Below are 22,093 nucleotides of genomic sequence, written 5' to 3'. Positions count from 1 at the left end.
TGATCCAACATGTATACTGGATGCATGTGGATGCATTCCTGACACATAACAAATAAATCCGTACTGCAGTTTAACGCATACCCATATTCTTTTCATGCCATATCTATTTATGATGCTTATTAAACAAGCACTCAAAGTACAAATATAGCCATCAAAGATTATAGCATCGAACACAACTTTATAAACTGCAGCGTCAGAAACAATGTAGTGACACACTGACACGTGAAGGAAAATAAAGATACCCGTTCTGCGAGGATACGAGCTTTATCAGGGGTACCAACACCCACTGCTATTAGTTTCACACCAGATGAGTCGAATCTCGCATTATTTTCTTTGAGAGATGCAGCAAGTTCCCAACTTCAAAAAACCCAAAGAACAAATTGTGGCTTGTAATCGACACGATCAAAACCCAAAGAAAAAAAAAAACTCAATGTCAATGAAACGCAAAGCAAAACCCATCACATGATGGGCCACGACAGGTCCTCACCGCTATCAAACCTTTTGGGCTTCAAACTTTTCGGATCAACCAACAGTGTAGGATTTGGATGTATGTATGAACCTTACTTCATCGATGGTGCAATCCTCGGATAAAAAATGCAGTACTGGGGATGGCCCAAGTGGGTACAACCTAAGCAGAGAGGCTCATATACAATGCTTCGAAATTAGGGTAGTTTGAAAACGTCACACTTAAAGACTCACAATTATAAGTAGAGATGAACAACACTAAACTGCAGTTGTACTAATTATTTATTGTTAATAAGCGAGGTCTTGTTTCAGACAAAACCAACCGCCCCCAAACCCCCCACCCCCCAAAGGTGAGGTCTTGACAAGTTTTTTAATCAAAACATCATTGAACAGATTTGATGAATAATTGGTGACTCTTAGAAAGAATTAACATGTCTATAGTATCATTAAAGAATTTTCTAGTGCTTTTGAGTATTGGTCAAAACCACACAAATTAAAATCCAACCATTAAAAAGTTTAAATTATCTAATAATTTGAAACACGGAAGAATTCTTTTATACCTTAATGCTCTAATTAGGAGGTAGGTAGAGTTTTTTTTATAGTCAATTACAGCATTACATGTCGATGAGTCAAGCTTCTAGTAAAGCCATAATTTAATGCAAAGCTAAAAGAGCAGGATAATAGCATTATAGGACCCAAAGTAGAAAAAACATTATAGTACCTAAATGAGGCTAGAGAAATGTTAAGGGGATTCTCGATGGAATCTTTGATACCTCATAGTTTAACGTTAATTTTTTAGTCAACAGTATAAAGTATTGTGCAAAAACATGATGTGAGTCTATGGAAAGTTTCACTTTTGAAAATCTCCTTAGCATTTCTTATAAGGTAATATCATACCACAACTAAAAAAGATAGCGCATGTGTTTCAACTTGACAATGACTTTTCTTGGAATGGTGGTATTTGTTCTTCTAACAAACGATATTATCTACATTAAGGAAGTTTGGGTGGGCTAATCCTTGACTAGCAATAATGTAATTCAAGTTTGCATTTGACGAAAATCGAACATAAAACCTCTCACTTACAAGTAAAGAGGCATACCAATAAACCACAGTACTAATGACGAAAATATGGTGTTATTCATACACTCTGTTTATCTCTTACATATCTTTTAATTATTTTTATCATTAAATCTTCTTCAATTTATTTAATCTGAGTAAATACTGAAAAAAGTGTTGATGTGTTGAATAACGACACCTTTTTAGCAAGTCTACTTTTACCACTTTTGGTTTTGCACCACGTAACCTATTCTAGCTAAGCTGATAAAATTATTACCCACACCTGCTGCTCATTGATTATGAAAAAAACTAATGAAAATGGCTTGAAAAATTTTAGTTTTAATTAAAAACCATTTTATAAGTTTTGTTTAATGATTAGTACAAGGCCCATATTAAAGTAGTTCAACTAAAAATGGCCTAACTATAATAAATTATGATTTGTCGATTTTACCCCTAACTTTTTTAGGTTGAGTTCCAAATTTTCGTCGTTAATGGAGTTCATCATTGTTTTGTAGACCTTCTTCGTTTTCTTTGAAACAAAAATATAGATCCTTATGCTATTTAATATATATTTTGTATTATTTCGTTGAAACGTGATCGTCGTTATTATTCATAAAGTATTCGAGATACTGTTTTTCAATTTTCCTTCGTTAGTGGAGTTCATCATTTGTTTCTCCAAAAAATAAATTTGAGATCTGCAATGGCAGGTCATTGTTTCTGGAGTGTAAAAATAAACTATTTCTGGATTTTAAATAACACTATTTCTGGAATCTAAGTCACTGTTTCTGGAATCTAAGTTACCGTTTCATTGTTTCTGGAATCTAAGTCACTGTTTCTGGATCCAAATGAAATAGACACACTGTTTCTTAAATGTCAGTTAGAAAAGAAATAGTGAAAGTCATTGTATTTGGATTCAAAGCAAAATAAGCATCATGTTTCTTAAATATAATCAACTGATGCATGAAAAAAAAGAAACAATCAAAGGTTAAAATATAAACTGTTTCTGGAATCTAAGTCACTGTTTTTGGATTTTGGTTCTTTTCTTTCCAGATACAGTGTTTGTTTGTGCACAGAAAAAATAAACATTGTATCTAATTTTTTTTTTCCAGAAACAGTGTTATGTTTTGGGTTCTCCAGAAACAGTTTTATGTTTTTGTTCTTTTTTGTTTCCTATTTACAAACGCCTGACATGTACGTACATCATTGGGATTGTAGGTCCTTATTAGATCTGATTCGAATAAAATACTAACACTATCAATTGTTCATGGTTCAGATAAGAGGATGAGGATGAGGACGATGACGAGGAAGAGGACGATAAGGGCACGAAAAAGGTAGACAATAGTTTTGGATGGTTTTTTATTAAACTTTGAGCCCTTTTGGTTAAATAACATTTTAGGATGGTTTTTGGTTAAATATTTGTTGGTTCAAGCCATTTTCATTAAAGCTCCCTTGATTATGAGCATGTCTCACTCTAGTTATGAAGCTAATGAATCTGGTTTGGCTTCCTTATTTTTCACATAATATCACTTTATAATAGTATTACTTTTTACTTATTGTTAGGAGCTCTTATAATTCAAATAGTACCACTCCTCTGAGTTTTAAAAGATTTGGGTTAAAACTTGGTTTTGGGTTAAATTCTGCCCAAAGTACCAGCCAAGGCTAAATTTTATGACCCACCACTGCGCTTGTGCGAGCATGAAAAAACTTCACTGCATTGACATGCCTCACATCCCACACGTGACAGAGCTGCAGCGGGTGGGAACCATCACTGACAACTTTGTCGACCACCCAAATTCTCCCCGAACGACTACTTTCATCTGACGACCCACATAATTGGACCGTTGGTTGATCTAACAGTCTAAATTCAATTTTTTTTTTATAATCTAATTTATAAATACAATAAATCCAACGGTTGAGATAGAATATGAACAAATCTAAAGATAAAATAAAAGATGTGACGGTCCAAAATTAAATCCAACAACTAAATGATTATTTATTAGAATCTAAATATTTTTGAGTTAAAATGTTCAAAAAAATAAATTAGGATAATCAATATAAATTTTATTTTTAAAAAGTTACCAAAAAAATTTAGACTAAGTTCATTTTTTAATAATCTCGAACTAAAATTTTAACCAAAACTATTGGAGGAGAAAAGTTGTTTTTAGGTTAGAACCTAAATTTTAGGCTTTAACCCCACTCATTGGAGTTGGTTTTAGGGTTTAAGGTGTGATGAATCCCCAAAAATATCGGATCACTGAATTTATCCTCCGTTCAGTCCTATTTGAAACCGTCCCAGCAAAGACCTCCTTCCTACTGCAAGGTTAGGTTTGCCCTTCCCCTAGAATCCACTACGGATCACAGAGATCTATCCTGAGTTATTTAGGTTATGAAATTTTATCTCTGGCTAGGGGTTAAGTTAATAGTTATAAAACGTGATGCTAGTTTTATATATAAGTGAGAAGTATTAAATTCAACGGATTTGGATTAAGGTAGTAAACAACGGATTTGGATATTCTCCTGAGCCCAAGGAGAGGATCATCTTGACCAAGACACGTGGGCCGATCCAACAGCTACAAACAAAAGGGTTCCTTTAAAGTTATAGTAATTATAGCCGTTAGATGAAGATTCAACGGTTTACGTGTCTTGATCAGGAGGATCCTCTCCTTAGGCTGAGGAGAGGATCCAAATCCGTAAACAACAATTTTGGTAATTAGTTGTATGGACACCAGCTGTCCATGAAAATAGAGCAACTAGCTTTTGGTTTTGGGATGCAGTTAAGAAGATTTGTCTGTGGTGATGATCCTAACGTTAAAATATGGCTACATGTCGAAACCACAGGACATGCGATTGCTTCAGTTTACTTGCGACATTTTGTCTTTTAATTAGATGGGGATGCACAACGCACTCTTGGCTTTCCAGAAATTCAAATAGAATCATCCTCCACATTGCATCTAAACTTGAAATGGATCGAACTGGAATTTGGATGCTAGTTATTTTGGATAAGATCAAAATTATTTGTTCACTCGTGGGGTTAGCTCTTTTAGTCATGTTATTCTTAGGTATAGGTTCAAAAGCGGAATCACCACCATTCGTTAGTTGTTAATTAGCAATCCGTTTAATTAGCTATTCAAAGTTGTTCAAACGCACTTTAGATGATTATGCATGATTAGTATTTCTTCAAGAAAATGAGATGGATTGGAGTGCAAAACCTCGTAATCGTTGTGATATATATACTGATTGTTAAAATAATATAATCAAAGATTCAAAGTTGTTTATGCACAACGATTGTGATTAGTATCTACTAATAACAAGATGTTTAGACGCCATGCGTGGATAATCGCTGAATGATTTGGAGGCATATGTAACAAACTCGAAATCCTACTGATTCATAAAAGAGAAGGTAGCGAAAAGGAGGTTAGTGAAGAGTGCATCTGGGTGGTCTAAGTTTAGAGTGTGTTGAGGGTCACGTGCCAAATTTTTTTTTATAGGAAAACTAATGAGTTTGAAAGCTTTGTGTTTTAACTAAAATAACAAAATAAATGGTAAAATGAATAGTAACAGAATTGACTTTTTAGTATAAAAATATGATTTTTTATTAAAATAAACAGTACCGGAAACTTTTCATTAAAATTCATTTTTTTTTATTTGAATCCTCTTCTGAGCCAATGGAGAGTATTCTCCTGACCAAGCATTGTAGGCTGTTGAATAAAAATCCAACGTTATAATTATTATAATTTTAAAATGACTCCCTATTTGTAATCGTTGGATAAAAATCCAACGATCCACAGTACTTGGTTAGGAGGTTTCTCTCGATTGGCTCCCTTTTTTTAACATGCAACCATATGAAACAGTCCTGACAGATAAAACTCAAAGAAGAAACCCCTAGCGGACTATTTTAGGGTAAAAGACAAGAATACCCCTAACTGATGCTGTTACGGAAAACGACAGAGCCCTGATAAATTTATGAAGTGACATCAATGCCCTCACCGATTTTGTTTGGACTTGGGATATCAATTTTGAGCAGATCTTTTGCACATCAATCGTGTCCAATTTGCATGAATGAGGATCCGGATGCTCTTTGTCAGAATTCTAAAGATTCTTAAATTGTGTCCGTTTATCGTATATTGTGTGGTCACAAATGATTTTAAATACTTTTATTTAAAATTAAATATGAACAATACCTGATTAAAATTAACTATACAATGTACGATAAACGAATACGTTTTAAAAATCCTCATTTAATTTGCATAAATGTATCCCACACGAGACTACAAAATGCTTTGCACTTTTCCTTTTTACTTTTTAACTCACAAATTAATCCTTTAGATTTGTGTGAAATCTGCCTATGCATGGTATAACATGTTGTCTAAGGTAACACATTGACCACCTCAATTTCACGTGAGGCGGCCAGTCAATTAATCATGTACATTCATAATTTTGATCTAATTGTTTGATTATAGAGATATGTTTTTATAGTATAACAAGCTGTTTAAAACTGTCATATATGGGTCACTTAGTACTACGGTTTAGTGGTATTTTTCTTCATTTGTAAGTGAGAGATCTTATGTTCGATTCTCGCCAAATGCGAATATAAACCATATTATTGCTAGCCCATTGTGAAGTTTAGCTCACTCCCCTCCCTTTTAATGTAAATAATATCGTTTGTTAAAAAAAAAAAAAAGACATACATAGGTTTTGAACAATGTTTAGTAACGCCTTGACAGCATTAATTTGACGATAAAATTCACATGAGGCCAATTAATTAAGAAACTAACAGGGGTGCCAGATAAGGTTCTCTGAATCAAGGCAAAGTCTCATCTACCTCAAGCAATGAAGAGATTTTTCAATGTACCAATAATACTGTCTACTCTGTCTGCCAGTTTCGATCCCAGGACATATTGTGTTCGAACATCAGTCAAATCCAACAATGTAAATGAAATCTCATTACAAAACATTTACTATGCACGCATACATTTCTGAAGGATCTTGATGAAAGAAACACATAGAAGTCCTCAATCTTACGATTCACCTGCTACTGCAATTAACTTTTATTGCAAACATGAACTACTAGTGTGGATTCGCGTATGGATTCGCAACATAATTTTTTTATATAATTTTTTACATATGTTTTGTGAGACACACTCTATAATGTATTTTAAGAATTCGAACTGTATCGCTCTTAGGTCTTACTTCAAGGGTCATGTCTACCAAAAATTACCTAAATCTAAAATTATATGTCTGTTGGATTAAGGATTTATGGTATCTTTGTTGCGAAATTTAAACTAATCGTAATTAGTCCAACTTAGTTCCAAATTTTATGCTCGCAAACATACGAATCATTCGATAATATAGAAAGCAAGCACTTAATATCGTCCCACAAAAATTAATCTAATTTTAAACAACTAACTTAAATCCAATTGCAACGTAGTGAAATTTAACAAAGATTAATAAATAATGATGGTTTTGAGAGTTGATACTAAAGTAAAACAAAACAAATGAAAACAAGAACGTGTGATCACAATACAAAAAGTGGCAACCAAGAAAACAAGTTGTAATTCAATCAAGTAAAACACTAGAGCGTCCGACTCACCATAACCAATCATACTTATTTCCTGCAACGAATTATTAACAATTAATCAATCTCATTGATAATCAAATTTCCCTAATTCATGTAATATCTATGGCATCTAGACTATTACATATATTCCACTATGCAACCATCCATTGCATCTAGATTAGTTTAACAAATGAAACTCATTACGATCAGTAGAAATTTATATAAAGACTACACAAATCCTAGAGTATGGCATCTACTACTAGGTAATTTATGGTATCTATTTGCAAGAAGCTATCACTCAAGTTGAAAACATGGCATCTGCACAACTTGCATCAAATTTACTAAGAAAAAGTTAAGATGGTAGCTAATCACCAAGACTAAAGCCAAGCATATAAGCACAGCAAATGATACTCAATGAAAATTGAAAATTTGAAAATAATTCAATTCAGAATTTAAGCATTCATAGTCATGGCTACATCGGAGCCCTAGCTAAAAGAAATTAGTTCCGAAACATAACCAGAAATATTATTGAATTCATAAAAAATTAAAAGAAAAATAAGTTCAGAAAAAGCCTGAAAATCCCCTTGCTCTGCTGCTACATTCTTCTCCTTGCTCTGATAATGCCTTCTTCAACGATAATCCTCCTTTTTTTTTTAATCTTTTTGTTTTCACTTGTTCTTCTTCATTTATGATTAGCCCCAATTGACTAGATTAATAATCAGTCGTTTCTGTTTTTCTTCTTTGTCTTCCCTCTTCTCGCCGTAGCTTTTTTTCTCGTAACCGACAAAGGTTTAAAGCCAAGTTATTGCCTTGTACCACATGGGTTTACTCACTGCAGTCATAGCCTCCTAATCAGTTTCTTCGACTCTCTAGTTGCTTAGTAACTAAAAAAATTTTAATCTCCCAACTCGACTTCCAATAAATCTAAAAGTGGCTAAATCCCCAAATCAGTTGACACCAGTAAGTTATGGACCAATATCCAGAACCTATGCTCCTGCTAAGAACCCACAAACTGAAATTTGAAATGGAAATTTGGGTGCCCATCTTTCTGAATCATTCTCATTCCTAAATCGAGTTGTCGGTTGGTATGTATATCAAAAGAGAAAGTAGAGCTTTCTTCTCTCTTTTTCATGCAAATGAAAAGATAAATGCAACCTTGTTGTTGAAGTGGTCACGTGCCTTTTCCTTCACCCTTCACAAAAGTTAAATAATACCAATGTAAACTATTGAATCCCAATGACATACACAAATATAGGTCAATGATATTTGAAACAATTCCCAGACTTATTTGACTAGCCATGGAAACCAATGACTTATAATATAACTAGCCTCCATGGATGCGCTCACGCGCGTGCATAAGACATTTTTTGAATCACGATGTGCTATGCATGACTTACACGTTTTAAATGTATATATATGTGTAAATTGACAAAAGAAAAGTCAAACATTTGAAGTAAATAAATAATCTTAGTTCATGCTAGAAGAAACCCCTTATAAACCAATTGAAGCAGTTAAATTCATATAATAAAATCTGTCTCTATAACATTTACATTAAGAATAAAGAAAATAATATTTAATAAACAATTGATTGAATTACATTATTGCTAGCCCATTGTGAGGCTAAGCCCATGACACACCCCGACCGAGATCAAGGCATGCTGGCCATCACGTGAGGGTGACATAGCCATGTGCACAGTGCGGAAGCAATAAGGATAAGAATATACAAATAAATAAAACCGAAAGTTAATAAAGTGCACTAATAAACGGGAAGTGTTAGGAGTGAGATACAAAAGTAAATACTCCTAATCAGAGCATAGAAAGTCTAAGTGTAGTCCAGTATGACAAATACTAATTATACAGTACCATAAGATGTCCTACAATTATTTATTATGTCAGAACCGCCGAAATCCTCAAGGCCACCAACAACAAGCTTACCTAAAACCTGGAGGGGCGCAAAACAGAAAACGTGAGTGGGCAAAAACAAATGTTCTACAAACCATTTCATTTCTCAAAAGTTCTAACCCCTCGCCGTAAAACATGTATATTTTCCTAGAAATAGAATATAAGCATATGCATAAATATATAAATAAATATATCAATTCAAATCATGCTTCACATATTCATAATCATAGTATGCCATACCAAGATATAACAGAGTAAGTAATTCAAGTGAGAATACATTCATGGAAAATAACATATTAGCCGGAACCCCTGTGGAAGTCTATACAGCTGAATTCATAGCTCAATAGTTGATCTAGCCAGGGTCACTACAATGACCTATATGGCACTATACTGCACACGAGTAGGAACCAAATGAAAAGGTCTGTACGACAATATTGGGTGTAATATAATTATGCTCAATACTACTCTCTCATAATAGTTGGGCGATAAATCGCTAGTCACCTACAAGTCAAAACCCTAGTAAAGGTCTGTACGACAAGACTGTGCACCTAATTTGGATCCAATGTGAGCATATGGTACGGGAGGTGACATTATAAACAGGTATGTGACATATCTCTGGCTAAATCACAATCACCCTAGGTGCAGCTTTATGAGCTCTAAGTTTCTCAATTAATCACAACCGTTATTCAAATTTATATTTCATAACTCACCTGGGCTTACCTGAGTGTCCACAGTACCATAATTATATATATGCATTATATACTAATTCATACACGAAATATAAATTTATATGCATGGCATTCAAGGCATATTTTCATTTAAATGCATTTTCTGGGAAAACCAAAAGCCCACTCGCTGGTATGTCGAAGGGTCGTAGCCCTCGAGTCGCCCTTGAATGCGCTCTTCCTTGGGATAAGTCTCCCCTATATGTGAAACAACTATAAAAACGTTAATTTAAAGCACATAGACAAAACTAGCTAATAACTTCTCAAAGATTGCTCAAATGGGGTGTTTGAATATACCAACGTGATCTACACAACTCCACGAACATCCCCATATTTTTAGAAAAAATTTCCGACCACCCACGCGCTGCCCACGCGCAGGCATGTGCTAGGCACATTGACGGTAACCCTAACAGCGTGAGGGAATATTCCGTTAAAAACGTAGCATATACTGTTAATTATTAATGGCGTCATCCAACGCTGTTAGCATATTCCATCAGTTTTGACGGAATATACCTTCATCTTCTCCGATGAGTCACCGGACGCCGGTGACTTCGTCGATTTCTGGGTTAATTTTCAAAACCTTATATCTCTTTCATTTTAATGCCAAACTTTATGAAACTTGAACCATTTTAAAGATCTCACCAAGACGAACTAAACCATACCTGAGTTGAGCCCCGAAATTGCCAAAAACCCGTAAAAAAAGCCTCGATAATTCGGCCAGACTTAAAACTCATCGTTCTTGCTACTCTGACGTCCAAAATCTTCAAACGAACCACTCCTAGCCTCGTCAGGACCTCCTTAAGCTACCTATAAGTTTGAAATCCCCAAAATCATGAGATTTTATGTTTGCATGAATAGTACCTCAAATTGGAGGTTATGGTTTCTTTGGTTTTTCAAGGTCTCAAGTCCTAAAAATGGCATATATGAACTCAGGGACATGTAAGGAGTTCGAATCTTACCTTCTTGACGTCGATCTATGCTTGAAGTGTGAGTTTGGTGTTCGTCCGTACATGAGGGAAGGAGAGAGAGTGAGTCCGAGGGAGAGAGCACGAGAGAGAAGAGAGATGAAGGGTTTGCGTGTGTGTGTGTGGTCCACGTGGGTCACCAACTAAAACCACAAAAACTCATTTCCAATTTGTAACAAAAATTAGGGAAAAACACAAGTTTGGACCCCCATTTACATACATAACACACCACAACGCTCACATCCAAGGGTAAAATAGTCAATTCATGTCATCGATAAATTATTTCGGGATGGGATGTGACAGCCCACTTACTCCTCCTTAGTGTAGATAATATCATTGTTAAAAAAATTATTTAACAACTAATTTAATCACATTATTATCTACGTGCGAAAGACTTTTTTTTTATAACCGGCATTATACGCCTCTTAAGATGTTTTGAATGTGTTTAAAATAGGGAAAATAATATTTAATAAACAACTGATTGAATCACATTGTTGCTAGCCCATTGTGAGGCTAAACCCACCTCAGTTCCCCTTAGTATAGATAATATCGTTTGTTACAAAAAATAAAAAAACAATAATTTGACAACTAATTTAATAACATTATTATCCGCATGTGAAGGATTTTTTTTTATAATAGGCATTACACGTCTTTTAAGATGTTTTGAACGTGTTTAGAAATAGATAAATTAAATCAAATTATTGCTAGCCTATTGTGAGGTACTAATAAAAAAAACAAAAAAAAAAAACCACAAAATAATTTAATTATTAAAAAAAAAACTATTAAAATGACGAAAATGCCCCTACCTTATTTGATGCATTATTTTGGGATGCCTTTGAAGTTTTTTGTTTTGGGGGCATTTTTGTCCAATTATGTTTTGAACGTGTTTAAAATAGAGAAAATAATATTTAATAAAAAACTGATTGAATCACATTGTTGCTAGCCTATTGTGAAGCTAAACTCACCTCCGTCACCCTTAGTATAGATAATATCGTTTGTTACAAAAAAAAAAAACAATCATTTGACAACTAATTTAATCACATTATTAAGGATCTTTTTTATAACTGGTATTACAAGTCTATTAAAATGTTTTGAACGTGTTTAGAAATAGATAAATTGAATCAAATTATTGTTAGCCTATTGTGAGGTATTAATAAAAAAAACCACAAAATATTTTATTATTAAAAAAAAAACTACTAAAATGACAAAAATGCCCCTACATTATTTGAAGCATTATTTTGGATTGCCTTTGAAGTTGTTTGTTTTGGGGGTATTTTTGTCCAATTATTTTTGTTGAAGCTTGGTGACACCAAAACACTATTCACCTTTTCTTCTCTCTTTATATATAATAGATTCTCTGTCATATTAATCTAGTTATAAAAAAATATATAAACATGTCATGACCTCAACTAAAAGCAAAGATATCACTACAAAATGTTGTTTTTAGGGATAAAATAAGTAGTACAATTTGTGCTTATCAATCTTTGTAGAACCGTATTTGCCCATTTTCTCAACTGGAAATGAATTTCTTAATGGTTTTGGATTTGTCTAATTTTTGCAAGGATGATCTATGAATAATGTTCTAAAATATAAACGGTATGGATAGTTGAAATATATTATAGAATAAGTCCCATAAAAATATGTGTAAAAAAATAGTGTCACGGATCCGATCCCCCCACCACACACACACACACATATCTCCCATTATTTATACATTCCACTCCATCAATTTTCTTGAGGACTTTATTTTTAGCTAGTACCAGTGCAGATATCTCAGTAGGTAATTTTAATGTCAAACTAACAAAAGACTAAAAGAGTACGTAGTTGCTATTTCAATTTTTTTTCAAGAAGGAAAAGAAACAAATGGAGGATTTTAAATTTCAGATTTTTTATTAATGGAAAATTAAGGATATTAGATAGTCCTACCTGGTTTTAAGACAGAAACCATATCCTAATTAAAATGTAGTTGGCAGTCAAACCCTAATTAACTCAAGTTCATATGTACCTAGTTCATTCTAGAACGAGGATTAGAAAGATTTTAGTAAATTAATTATGTGTATCCGCTTTCAATTTGACAGTAAATACAAAATTCAGTACCTTAACACCGAGATAAAAAAAAAAAAAAAAAATCTATTATGCTTTATTGTATAACATGCATTAAAGAGTAACATTAAGATCTTTTATTTATTTATTAAAATTTGGTCAGAGAGTCCAAAAAATCTAGCGAATTAAAACTCCGGTGCATACCATGCTCCAACGCAACATGCATAGCAAATATCTGATTTCATCTCCATGTCAAAAAATAGTTGAAAAAAATTGCCAACATTTTCCCCTTTAAATAGTGATGGATAAACTTGTGCGAGCATGTCTCAGAAGTGGTAGGGAGGGTGTTTGGTACTGCTACTAGCTTAGCTTTGTTTGTAATTGTGGGAAAACCCTGTTTCGTCTCTCTCATCTCTCTCTCCCTCTCTCTCTCCAATTATTTGTTTTTTACTTGTCAAAGAAAAAAAAAAGACCACTCCTTTTAAAAAACCAGCTCTTTCTCTCTCTACTTAAACAGTAGAAGAAACCCAACTCAAGATGCGCCTCTCCTTCTCTGTCATCCAACTCTCTGAACCTTGTTCTTCCTCCTCTTCCTGCTCATGAACTCAACGCCCGCAGAATGGCCGAGGTGTCCGGAATGGATTTTGGGCTGATGGGTTTGGAGGGTTTGGTGGGTCCCGAAGCCGGAGGAGGAGAGGCAGCGGGAAAAGTTGGTGACGGATCTGGCTCCGCCTCCGCCAAGCAGCAAAGATCTTGGCCGGTGGACGACGACTGGAGGACCTCAAAAATGCCGAAAAACGAAGATTTGAATGCTTCCAGGACAATGCCCTTGCAGTACCAGGGGACACCTCTGCTGAGATCTAATTCTCAGCTGCTTCCTCCTCCAGCTGAGACTCACAGGCAGGAGCAAATGCTGAGCTTTTCTAACAACAAATCAGAAGTCAGTTTTCTCAGCAAAGATGGAGACTTTGCCTACTACCAGAGGAATCCCACTCCCATTCTCTCTCCTTACCCAAGGAATGCAGGCTCACCAGGTATTTATTTATTTAGTTCATTATTTTTTGATTTTTTTGGGGTGGTGTGTTGGTGGTCAATGTTGGACAGGGATTTTATGAGATGGGGTTTGGGATGTGAAAGTGAGGGCAGAGATTTCATTTCAGGGACATTTTTGTGCAATTGATAGATGGGTTTTTGCTATAATTGTTGCCCGGTGAGTCTTTTCACAAGGCATTTTGTAGAAATTTTAGTTCTCAGGTCTTTTCATAGAAACAGCTCAAAGATTGATAGAAACCAAATGGGAAAAGAAAATAGGACTAGCAGACGAGACTTGTTTGGCATGATTTTTAATTTAATTTTTTTTTATAGTTTTTTTCGCGGTTTAAATGTAAATATAGTAAATCGTACAAATAGTTGATGCAAATGATTTTTTTTGTTTCAGGTTATGGAAGCTTGAATCTGAGCATGCATGGGCCTTTGACTGGGGCTAGAGGACCCTTCACTCCTTCTCAGTGGATTGAGCTGGAGCACCAGGCCTTGATCTACAAGTACATGACTTCAAATGTGCCTGTCCCTTCCAATCTGCTCATACCTCTCAAGAAACCCCTCTACCCTTATGGCTTGTCTGGTCCTTCTAATCCCACCTCAAGTAAGCTCCTTCTATCGCTGCTCAACAATTTCTCGATTCGTCGAATGCATCTGTATTGAAATTTAATTTTTAAGCTTTAAACTTAAACTACTATTTGTTCAAAGAATGAAATTTCCAATTTTTATGTATGTTGTTCGAAAGTTCGGTCCCGGATAGTGCTTGCAATGAGTATGTAAATGCTAGGTTTGATTCAGAAATCGTGTTCTTCTTGTTTTCCCTTTTGTCTGATTTGTCTATTTTCCAATGCCTCTATATGTTGTGATTTTGATATTGATATAGTAGCGTGGGGCGCTTACCATCTGGGCTTCTCTGGCAACAACGATCCCGAACCTGGGAGGTGTCGCCGAACCGATGGGAAGAAATGGCGTTGCTCGAGAGATGCTGTTGCAGATCAGAAGTATTGTGAAAGGCATATTAACAGGGGCCGCCATCGTTCAAGAAAGCCTGTGGAAGGCCAGCCTGGCCAGGCCGTCTCTGGGACCAGTAATTCAAAGAGGGTGCCTATGAATTCGTCAATGTCAACATCCGTGATGGCAAGCAATGGCGCATCCAACAGCATCACAACCGCGCCACAGCAGTTCAAAAGATTGCAGACTGCTGTTGCTGCCAATCCTTCTTCTGCAGATGCCTTTGTCAACAGGTGAAAAATTAGAGCTTCTTATCTGTTTTAGTTCTGATTAGGCCTTCTAGCTTTATTATAAGATTTCGATTTAAAACAACCTTTTTCCTTTACTTTATTTGGAGACCCCATTATTCCATCTTTACTTTGGTGACAGTGACTAGTCCTACTAATTTGGTTACTCGAATTAGGACCTTTATCGTTGAAATTGTAATGTAACTATAATGGCTGTGCATATTTCTTACTGGTGTTTCTGTTTCACTCTTCTACTTTACTTTATGCACTGTGTTGGGCATTTTCTAATCAATTAGATAGTGTGTTTTGCAGGATGCAAGATCCACGAGGACTTTCCGTGATGTCTGCTCCTACCCTTAAGCCGAAATCCAACAATTCGACATCTAAACTTGGAAAACAAGAATTCCTAGTGGAAGAATCCTCCCAATCAGAGTTTGGAATTGTTTCTACTTATTCACTTCTCAACCCTTCACATAGGAACTCTTACATCTCTAAAGATTTTGGTGGTTCTTTCCTAGACTTCAGTGATCAAGAAACTCAAGACCAACATCCGCTTCGCCAGTTCATGGATGATTGGCCTAAGGACCAGTCCAGTCACTCAGTCTCTACTTGGCCTGAAGAAATAAAATCTGACTGGACGCAGCTATCAATGTCGATCCCAATGGCATCCTCTGAGTTCTCATCATCCTCTTCCTCCCCAACGCACGAGAAACTTGCGCTCTCACCGCTGAGGCTATCCCGGGAGTTTGTGCCTGCCCAAATGAATTTGGGAATGAGCAATGACCTTAGCGAATCAATCCAGAAACAAACTAATTGGATACCTATCCCCTGGGGAAATTCAATGGGGGGTCCTTTAGGAGAGGTCATAACCAACACCACCAGCAGTGGCAAGATCTGCAATAACTCAACATCGCCGCTTAACCTCTTAAATGAAGGGTGGGATGGCAACTCTCAGTTGGGATCTTCCCCAACTGGTGTCTTGCAGAAGTCAACTTTCTGTTCGCTTTCAAACAGCAGCTCAGGGAGCAGCCCAAGAGGAGGTGAGATCAAGAAGAGTAGCCTTGATGGGGCAAGCATATATGATGACGTGCTAGGTTCGACCTTCGCAAGCTCCCCAGTTCCATCCCTGTAAAATTGTCAAAGCTACAAACAGAGGAGACAAGACATGAACTTGCAGCAACCATTTGTGATCTTTTCAGTTTCTCTCTTTTTCTTGTTCCTTATCCTCCTTTTAATTGTTTTTTTATTCGTGGGTTACAAACTAGAGACATGGTGATCTGAATATGCATAGGTATTAGCCAGTTTGGCTAGTGTGGATTTGTTGGTATCTATAGTTTCACCCTTTATGAATTCTAAAGTAATTGATGCTTTGTTAATATCTCACCTTATCTTGGTGCTTTCTGGGTTCCAAGAGACCTCGGTAAATATTCTTAACTACTTCAACTACATGCGTGATGATGCAATAGACCAATGATTTGAAACCGGTTAATATTTGCATTATTGGTTGAGGTAGGGGAGGGTATATCTTTTGCAGGATTGTGGAGTAGTACAATTCTAGTGAGGAGGATCTGTCTGTCCAGAGACCGCAAAAGCAGTGGGGACAAGGGCAAGTCAATGATGGTTGTGAACCTTCCATCATGATAATATAGAGATACCTTCCAAAACACATTTGTTGATAGATCATTGAAGGGGTACCCTATAAGTATAGGGCCCTCCTTTCTGGTGGCATTGCCCTTTCAGCCTCCTGGTTTGGTTGATTTTGCAGTTGCAGTGAATGATATTCAAATCAGAAAATAGAAAATAAGTTCTAGGAGTTCCCTGGCTTTGAGACAAGAGGCACTCTTGTGGGCTGTCACCCAACATGCAACAACTCTGTTTGGTTACTTGGCTGTGGGCCCGGGATTATAGAGTGTGGTGGCGACCTACCACCGCTGAGTCTGACCCTTATTAGCACATGTTTGGCTCTAGCCTAGTCCGACTTGTTATGGAGGCTAGCCTTAAAAGGCCGGATGCGGTCAGGGATTTTCATCCAAATAATGTTGTGATGGGACCGGGGCAAGCAAATAGAGGACCACCCCTTGTCTTGATATTGCTGTGCTTTTAAAAATATTGTTTCTGATGTGTTGTGAGAACTAAACAGTTGTAAAATAAGTTGTTGAATGTTTAGTAAATTTTGTTTTTTTTTGTAAATTTGCTTTTAACAAAAAAAAAAGTTTTATGAGCATTTGGTAAAATTTTATATAAATTGCTACTGTGAATATGTTAAATGACTAAAAATGATATAGCATTTATATGATATAATAATTAACAAAGACAATAATGTAGGGGCAAAAATTGTAATTTTGTAAAATATGTGAGGGTATACTTGTCATTTGAAAATTTCATTAAATGGGCATTGATTATTATGTTTTGGTAAAAACAAAACACTTTTTTAGAAGCATGGTAAACCCTACTTTTGCTTTTCTATACTGTCAATGACAACTAGTTTTTTAAAAAAGCACTTTTTTTGTTTGTTTTACTAAACACATTTGATGTTCCGGATTTTTTTAAAAAGCTATTTTTTTTTTAAAATCACCACAATCCCAAATCAGTCATATGTTTGGACGAGAAATTTGTGAGTAATTTGTTAGAAATGTACCACGAGATTAGATGAATTGACTTGGGTATGCCTATTCATTAATACAACTTGCTTCTTCCATTCCGATCTTCGAGTGAGAAATTTTGAAAGAACAAATGGATGACAACTTTCTTATTTTGTTCAAGTTGAAGGTTACTTACGAAGAAAAGTTGTCCATTTAAATCTATCCATTTTTGTGAATTGTGAGGATTAGGAAATATATCTTTCTTCATAAGTAACCTTTAACTTGGACAAAATATGAGAATTGTCATCCATTTTTTCTTCAAAATGTCTTGAATTTAGTAATAGTCTTATCGAAATCAATTCTATCTAACAAACCAGTCCCAAAAGATTAGATGAATGAAGTTGAATCCAATACATTATGAGCCATTTGCAAATATAATAACAACAACAAAGTCTTTTCTCATTAAATAGTGTCGGTTGTATAAGCCTATAACGGTTTAGGTGATATCTAATAAAATTCCGTCTCTTCCTTTCTACATGATTGGGTCAAAATTGAAATTGACCCCTCTTGGTGCCAACATATTTTCCAACATTTCGTTTTGATTATTTTAATCTTCCCCTTTAAAAATTTCAGATCCTTTCACCATTTCACATATGTAAAATGTTAAATTGCACCTTAGTTTGTTTGACTGCTGGACCTGCCAATTGGTATATCAGTAACAACTGCCATGAAATTCCTCTCTGTAATGGCTTGAGTGCAACCAAAATCGGGCGATACTACAAGTTATGCTTCTGTTTTATAGAGCGGGAACTTCTTGCCACTGTTTAAAAATTGTATCAAAGTCTGAGTTTCAATAATCTTTTGTCTCAAAATTTACTGCGTTCCGGTGATTTTTTACTGTTATATTTTAGTTATTACATACCAGATTTTTTACTGTTATATTTTAGTTATTACATACCATAAAGTTTACTAGAAAGTTGCTCTGTCTCACAATAACAACTTTCATAAAACAATTACACCACGTCCTTTGTCACTGAAATGTAATGTAGGTAAAAACTAACACATAATGTGTTATTAGTATGGATGCAACAATAAAGGTGGACGTGTGTTCTAAGAGGTCTTCTCTGGTCGCACACTCAAAATTATGCTAAAATTGAATTAGTTAATACTACAAAAGATCCAATATAACATTAGATCTAATATTACAAAATTGACGTTTAGTGCACAAGTCCAACAATCTCTTATTTTACAAAAGCCAATCATCACAATAACGCACACCAAAACTATTAGGTATCTATCAGGCTGCTTCTGTGTTATTGCCTTAGTTATTGGGTTTCCTACTTAATTTTTATGTGTCAGGGCATTAGTGATTGGATTCAAGACGACTTCATCATCAATTGCTTCTACATTTGTCTAAAGATCAAATGTGCTTACTACTTGAGTATTTAGTATTTACACACTCATAGGAGAGTGTTATATTTAGTATTTAACATTAAATGTGATTGTGTAACTTGAAAGTAGAGATCATGAACTCTCTAAGATCTAAAATATCTTGCCTATACGTAACCGTATTACTTTGGGAGCAAGAAATCTCTAAGAAATCTCTAAAATCTAATTTTAAATTTAGAACTAATAATAATTTGCAAATATATATTACTAACATTACAAATGGGAGACGAACAACAAGAAAATAAAAAAGTGATGGTGAAGAATGATTATAGCATTTAGAAAATGTGGAAGAGAATGAATGTTGTTACAATTGCTAGTTGATGCTACATGTTGTGAATGACGTGATGCTAATGGTTGGCTAATCAAAGATGTGACAACTATTGAGAAATGATTTCATTACTTTTATAATTAGTTACACTGAGGTATTTATATAAACTAGATTTACACAGGTAAAGAGAATAGTTACAGTGGTAACTATTTGTAACTATTCTAACAACTAACTAACTTGACTAACACTAATGTTTTACAATGGTAACTTGCTCTTCACACCCCCTCAAGCTGAACGGAGAAGGTTGAAGTGAAAGCTTGGATCGAAGATGAAGAAAACGTGGTCTTGGCAGAGATTTGGTGTGAATATCCGCTAATTGATCCGCACTGCAAACAAATTTGACAGTAAGAAGCTTAGCCAAAACAAGCTCACGGATGTAATGATAATCGATTTCAACATGCTTTGTTTGAGCATGAAAAACCGGATTTGAAGCCAAGGCAATTGCAGAAACATTGTCACACCAAATTTGTGGCAAGGAGGACAATTTGAATCCAATATCAGAGAAGAGTTGACAGATCCAAGTGATCTCAGCAGCGGTATGTGCAAGGGAGCGGTACTCAGCTTCGGTAGAGGATCGGGCAACTGTGTGCTGTTTCTTTGCACTCCAACTAACTAGACAAGGACCAAGAAAGATGCAAAAGCCACCAGTGGAACGTTTATCCCACGAACATCCTGCCCAGTCAGCATCGGAGTAGGCGTTTAGAAGTAGGGGAGATGTGGTTTTGGGAAACCATAAGCCAAATCTAAGTGTCCCTTTTAGATACCGGAGGATGCGTTTCACGGCTTGAAAGTGAGGCTCCCGGGGGAAAGTGCATGAACTGACACACCAGATTAACCGCAAAGGATAAATCAGGCCGGGTCCATGTAAGATATTGAAGGGCGCCAACAATAGAGCGATAGTCCTCGGGATTCGACAACAAGGAACCAGTGTGATCAAGCTTTACAGAACTAAGGGGAGTGGCACATGGCTTTGCCCCATCCATTTTGGTACGCTTGAGAAAATCCAATATGTATTTGGATTGATGAATGAAGGCTCCTGAGGTGGATTTCTGAACTTCCAGACCTAGAAAGTAATGAAGATCGCCGAGATCTTTGATTGGAAATTTAGAGCTCAACTAAGAAATGATGGTGTTGCAGACACTAGAAGAAGGTCCGGTCACTATGATATCATCGACATACACAAGAACGAAAACCAAGGTAGGTTTATGCAGCACAAACAGACTATGATTAGAGTGTGAAGCTTGAAATCCCATGGAGAAAAGAGCAGATTGAAGTTTTTCATACCAAGCACGAGGGGCTTGCTTTAAGCCATATAAGGATTTCTTCAAGTGACAGATATGAGTAGGATGATCCTGATCAATGAACCCAGGTGGTTGAGCCATATATACATTCTCTTTCAAAGAACCATGTAGAAAAGCATTACTTACATCCAGCTGGTGTAAAAACCAGTTTGATTGGACGGCGAGGGTGAGAATGATGCGTATAGTCACAGGTTTAGCAACCAGGCTAAAAGTATCACCATAATCAATGCCCTCTTGCTGATTGTAACCTTTTGCAACGAGTCTAGCCTTGTAACGATCCACAGAGCCATCTGGTTTCCTCTTAATCTGGAAAACCCATTTACAACCAACCAAATTATGAGTGGAGGTAGAAGGAATAAGCTGCCAAGTGCCTGTACTTTGTAAAGCATTGAATTCATCCTGCATAGCAGCCCTCCACTGTGAATGTTTGGAAGCCTGGAGATATGTAGTAGGTATAAACTCACTGTCACAATGAGAAGGCAGAGGATGTATTGTGGCAGTAAGGGCCTTAGGTTTGTATATTCCTGACTTAGAGCGGGTTTGCATTGGGTGAACAGAGGAAATAGGAGGTACAGGATGTGGTGCAGGGTGTAGAGAATGAGAGGCTGGTAGAGGAGAAGAGGGAGGTGAGGGAGGTTGCAGAGGTGCAGGACAAGGAGCAGGAGAATTAACGGGCTCAGGTTGAGTAACTTGCTCAGGTTGAGTAACTGGCGCAGGTTGAGTAGGGGAGGAAGATATGGGTGGTGGAACACGGGAAGTGAAAGAATTAGGAGAATAAAGATTGGGAAAGGTAAGGGAAAAATGTGAGTAAGTTTCTGGGGTATGGGGAGTGGAGGACTTTAGAAGGTGGGGATCATGAAAGGGAAATGTATGTTCATTAAAATGAACATGTCGAGAGAGATAAACCCGATTAGTGAAGGGATCGAGACATCTATACCCTTTGTGAGCTAAGCTGTAGCCAATGAAAACACACATCTTGCTCTTGGGATCTAATTTGGAATTGGTGTATGGTTTTAACCAAGGAAAGCATTGACATCCAAAGACCCGAAGAGACTTGTAATCTGGAACTTTCTTGAAAAATTGTTCCCAAGGGGAAGACTTGTTGACTGGAGGTAGGCGATTGATAAGATAGACGGCAGTAAGAAAACCTTCAACCCAGAATTTGTGAGGAACTTGTGAGGCAATAAGGAGGGTTCGAGCAGTCTCAACAATATGTCTGTGCTTCCTTTCAGCACAACCGTTTTGCTGAGGAGTGTAAGGACAACTGAATTGTTGCTGAATGCCATGGAAAGACAAATGATGCTTGAAGTGAGAACTTGTAAACTCACCCCCTGAGTCTGATCTTAAAGTGCCAATTTTGTAACCAGACAGATTCTCAACAAGAGCTTGGAATTGTACAAAAATGTGAAACACTTCCGATTTATGTTTGAGAGGATACAGC

At 36.1% G+C, this 22,093-nt stretch overlaps 1 protein-coding gene across 3 annotated transcripts; it reads left to right on the top strand.

The window, feature by feature from the left end:
* Positions 1-13,043: 13,043 nt before the first annotated feature.
* LOC126605978 (growth-regulating factor 1-like) lies at positions 13,044-16,375 on the top strand. Of its 3 annotated transcripts, none has more exons than XM_050273438.1 (4): positions 13,044-13,747; positions 14,152-14,358; positions 14,641-14,998; positions 15,293-16,375. In XM_050273438.1, exons 1-4 carry the CDS (start codon positions 13,333-13,335, stop codon positions 16,122-16,124), a joined length of 1,812 nt encoding a protein of 603 aa, XP_050129395.1. In that variant the 5' UTR covers positions 13,044-13,332; the 3' UTR covers positions 16,125-16,375. The 3 variants fall into 3 exon arrangements, with proteins under 3 accessions (XP_050129395.1, XP_050129394.1, XP_050129396.1); XM_050273437.1 differs by having other exon boundaries at positions 14,638-14,998; XM_050273439.1 differs by having other exon boundaries at positions 13,046-13,747; positions 14,638-14,998; positions 15,305-16,375.
* The last annotated feature ends 5,718 nt before the right edge of the window (positions 16,376-22,093 follow it).

The sequence above is a fragment of the Malus sylvestris genome, chromosome 15 (genome assembly GCF_916048215.2).
Source record: "Malus sylvestris chromosome 15, drMalSylv7.2, whole genome shotgun sequence".
NCBI lineage: Eukaryota > Viridiplantae > Streptophyta > Magnoliopsida > Rosales > Rosaceae > Malus > Malus sylvestris.
This window is presented reverse-complemented; position numbering and strand designations above follow the sequence as displayed.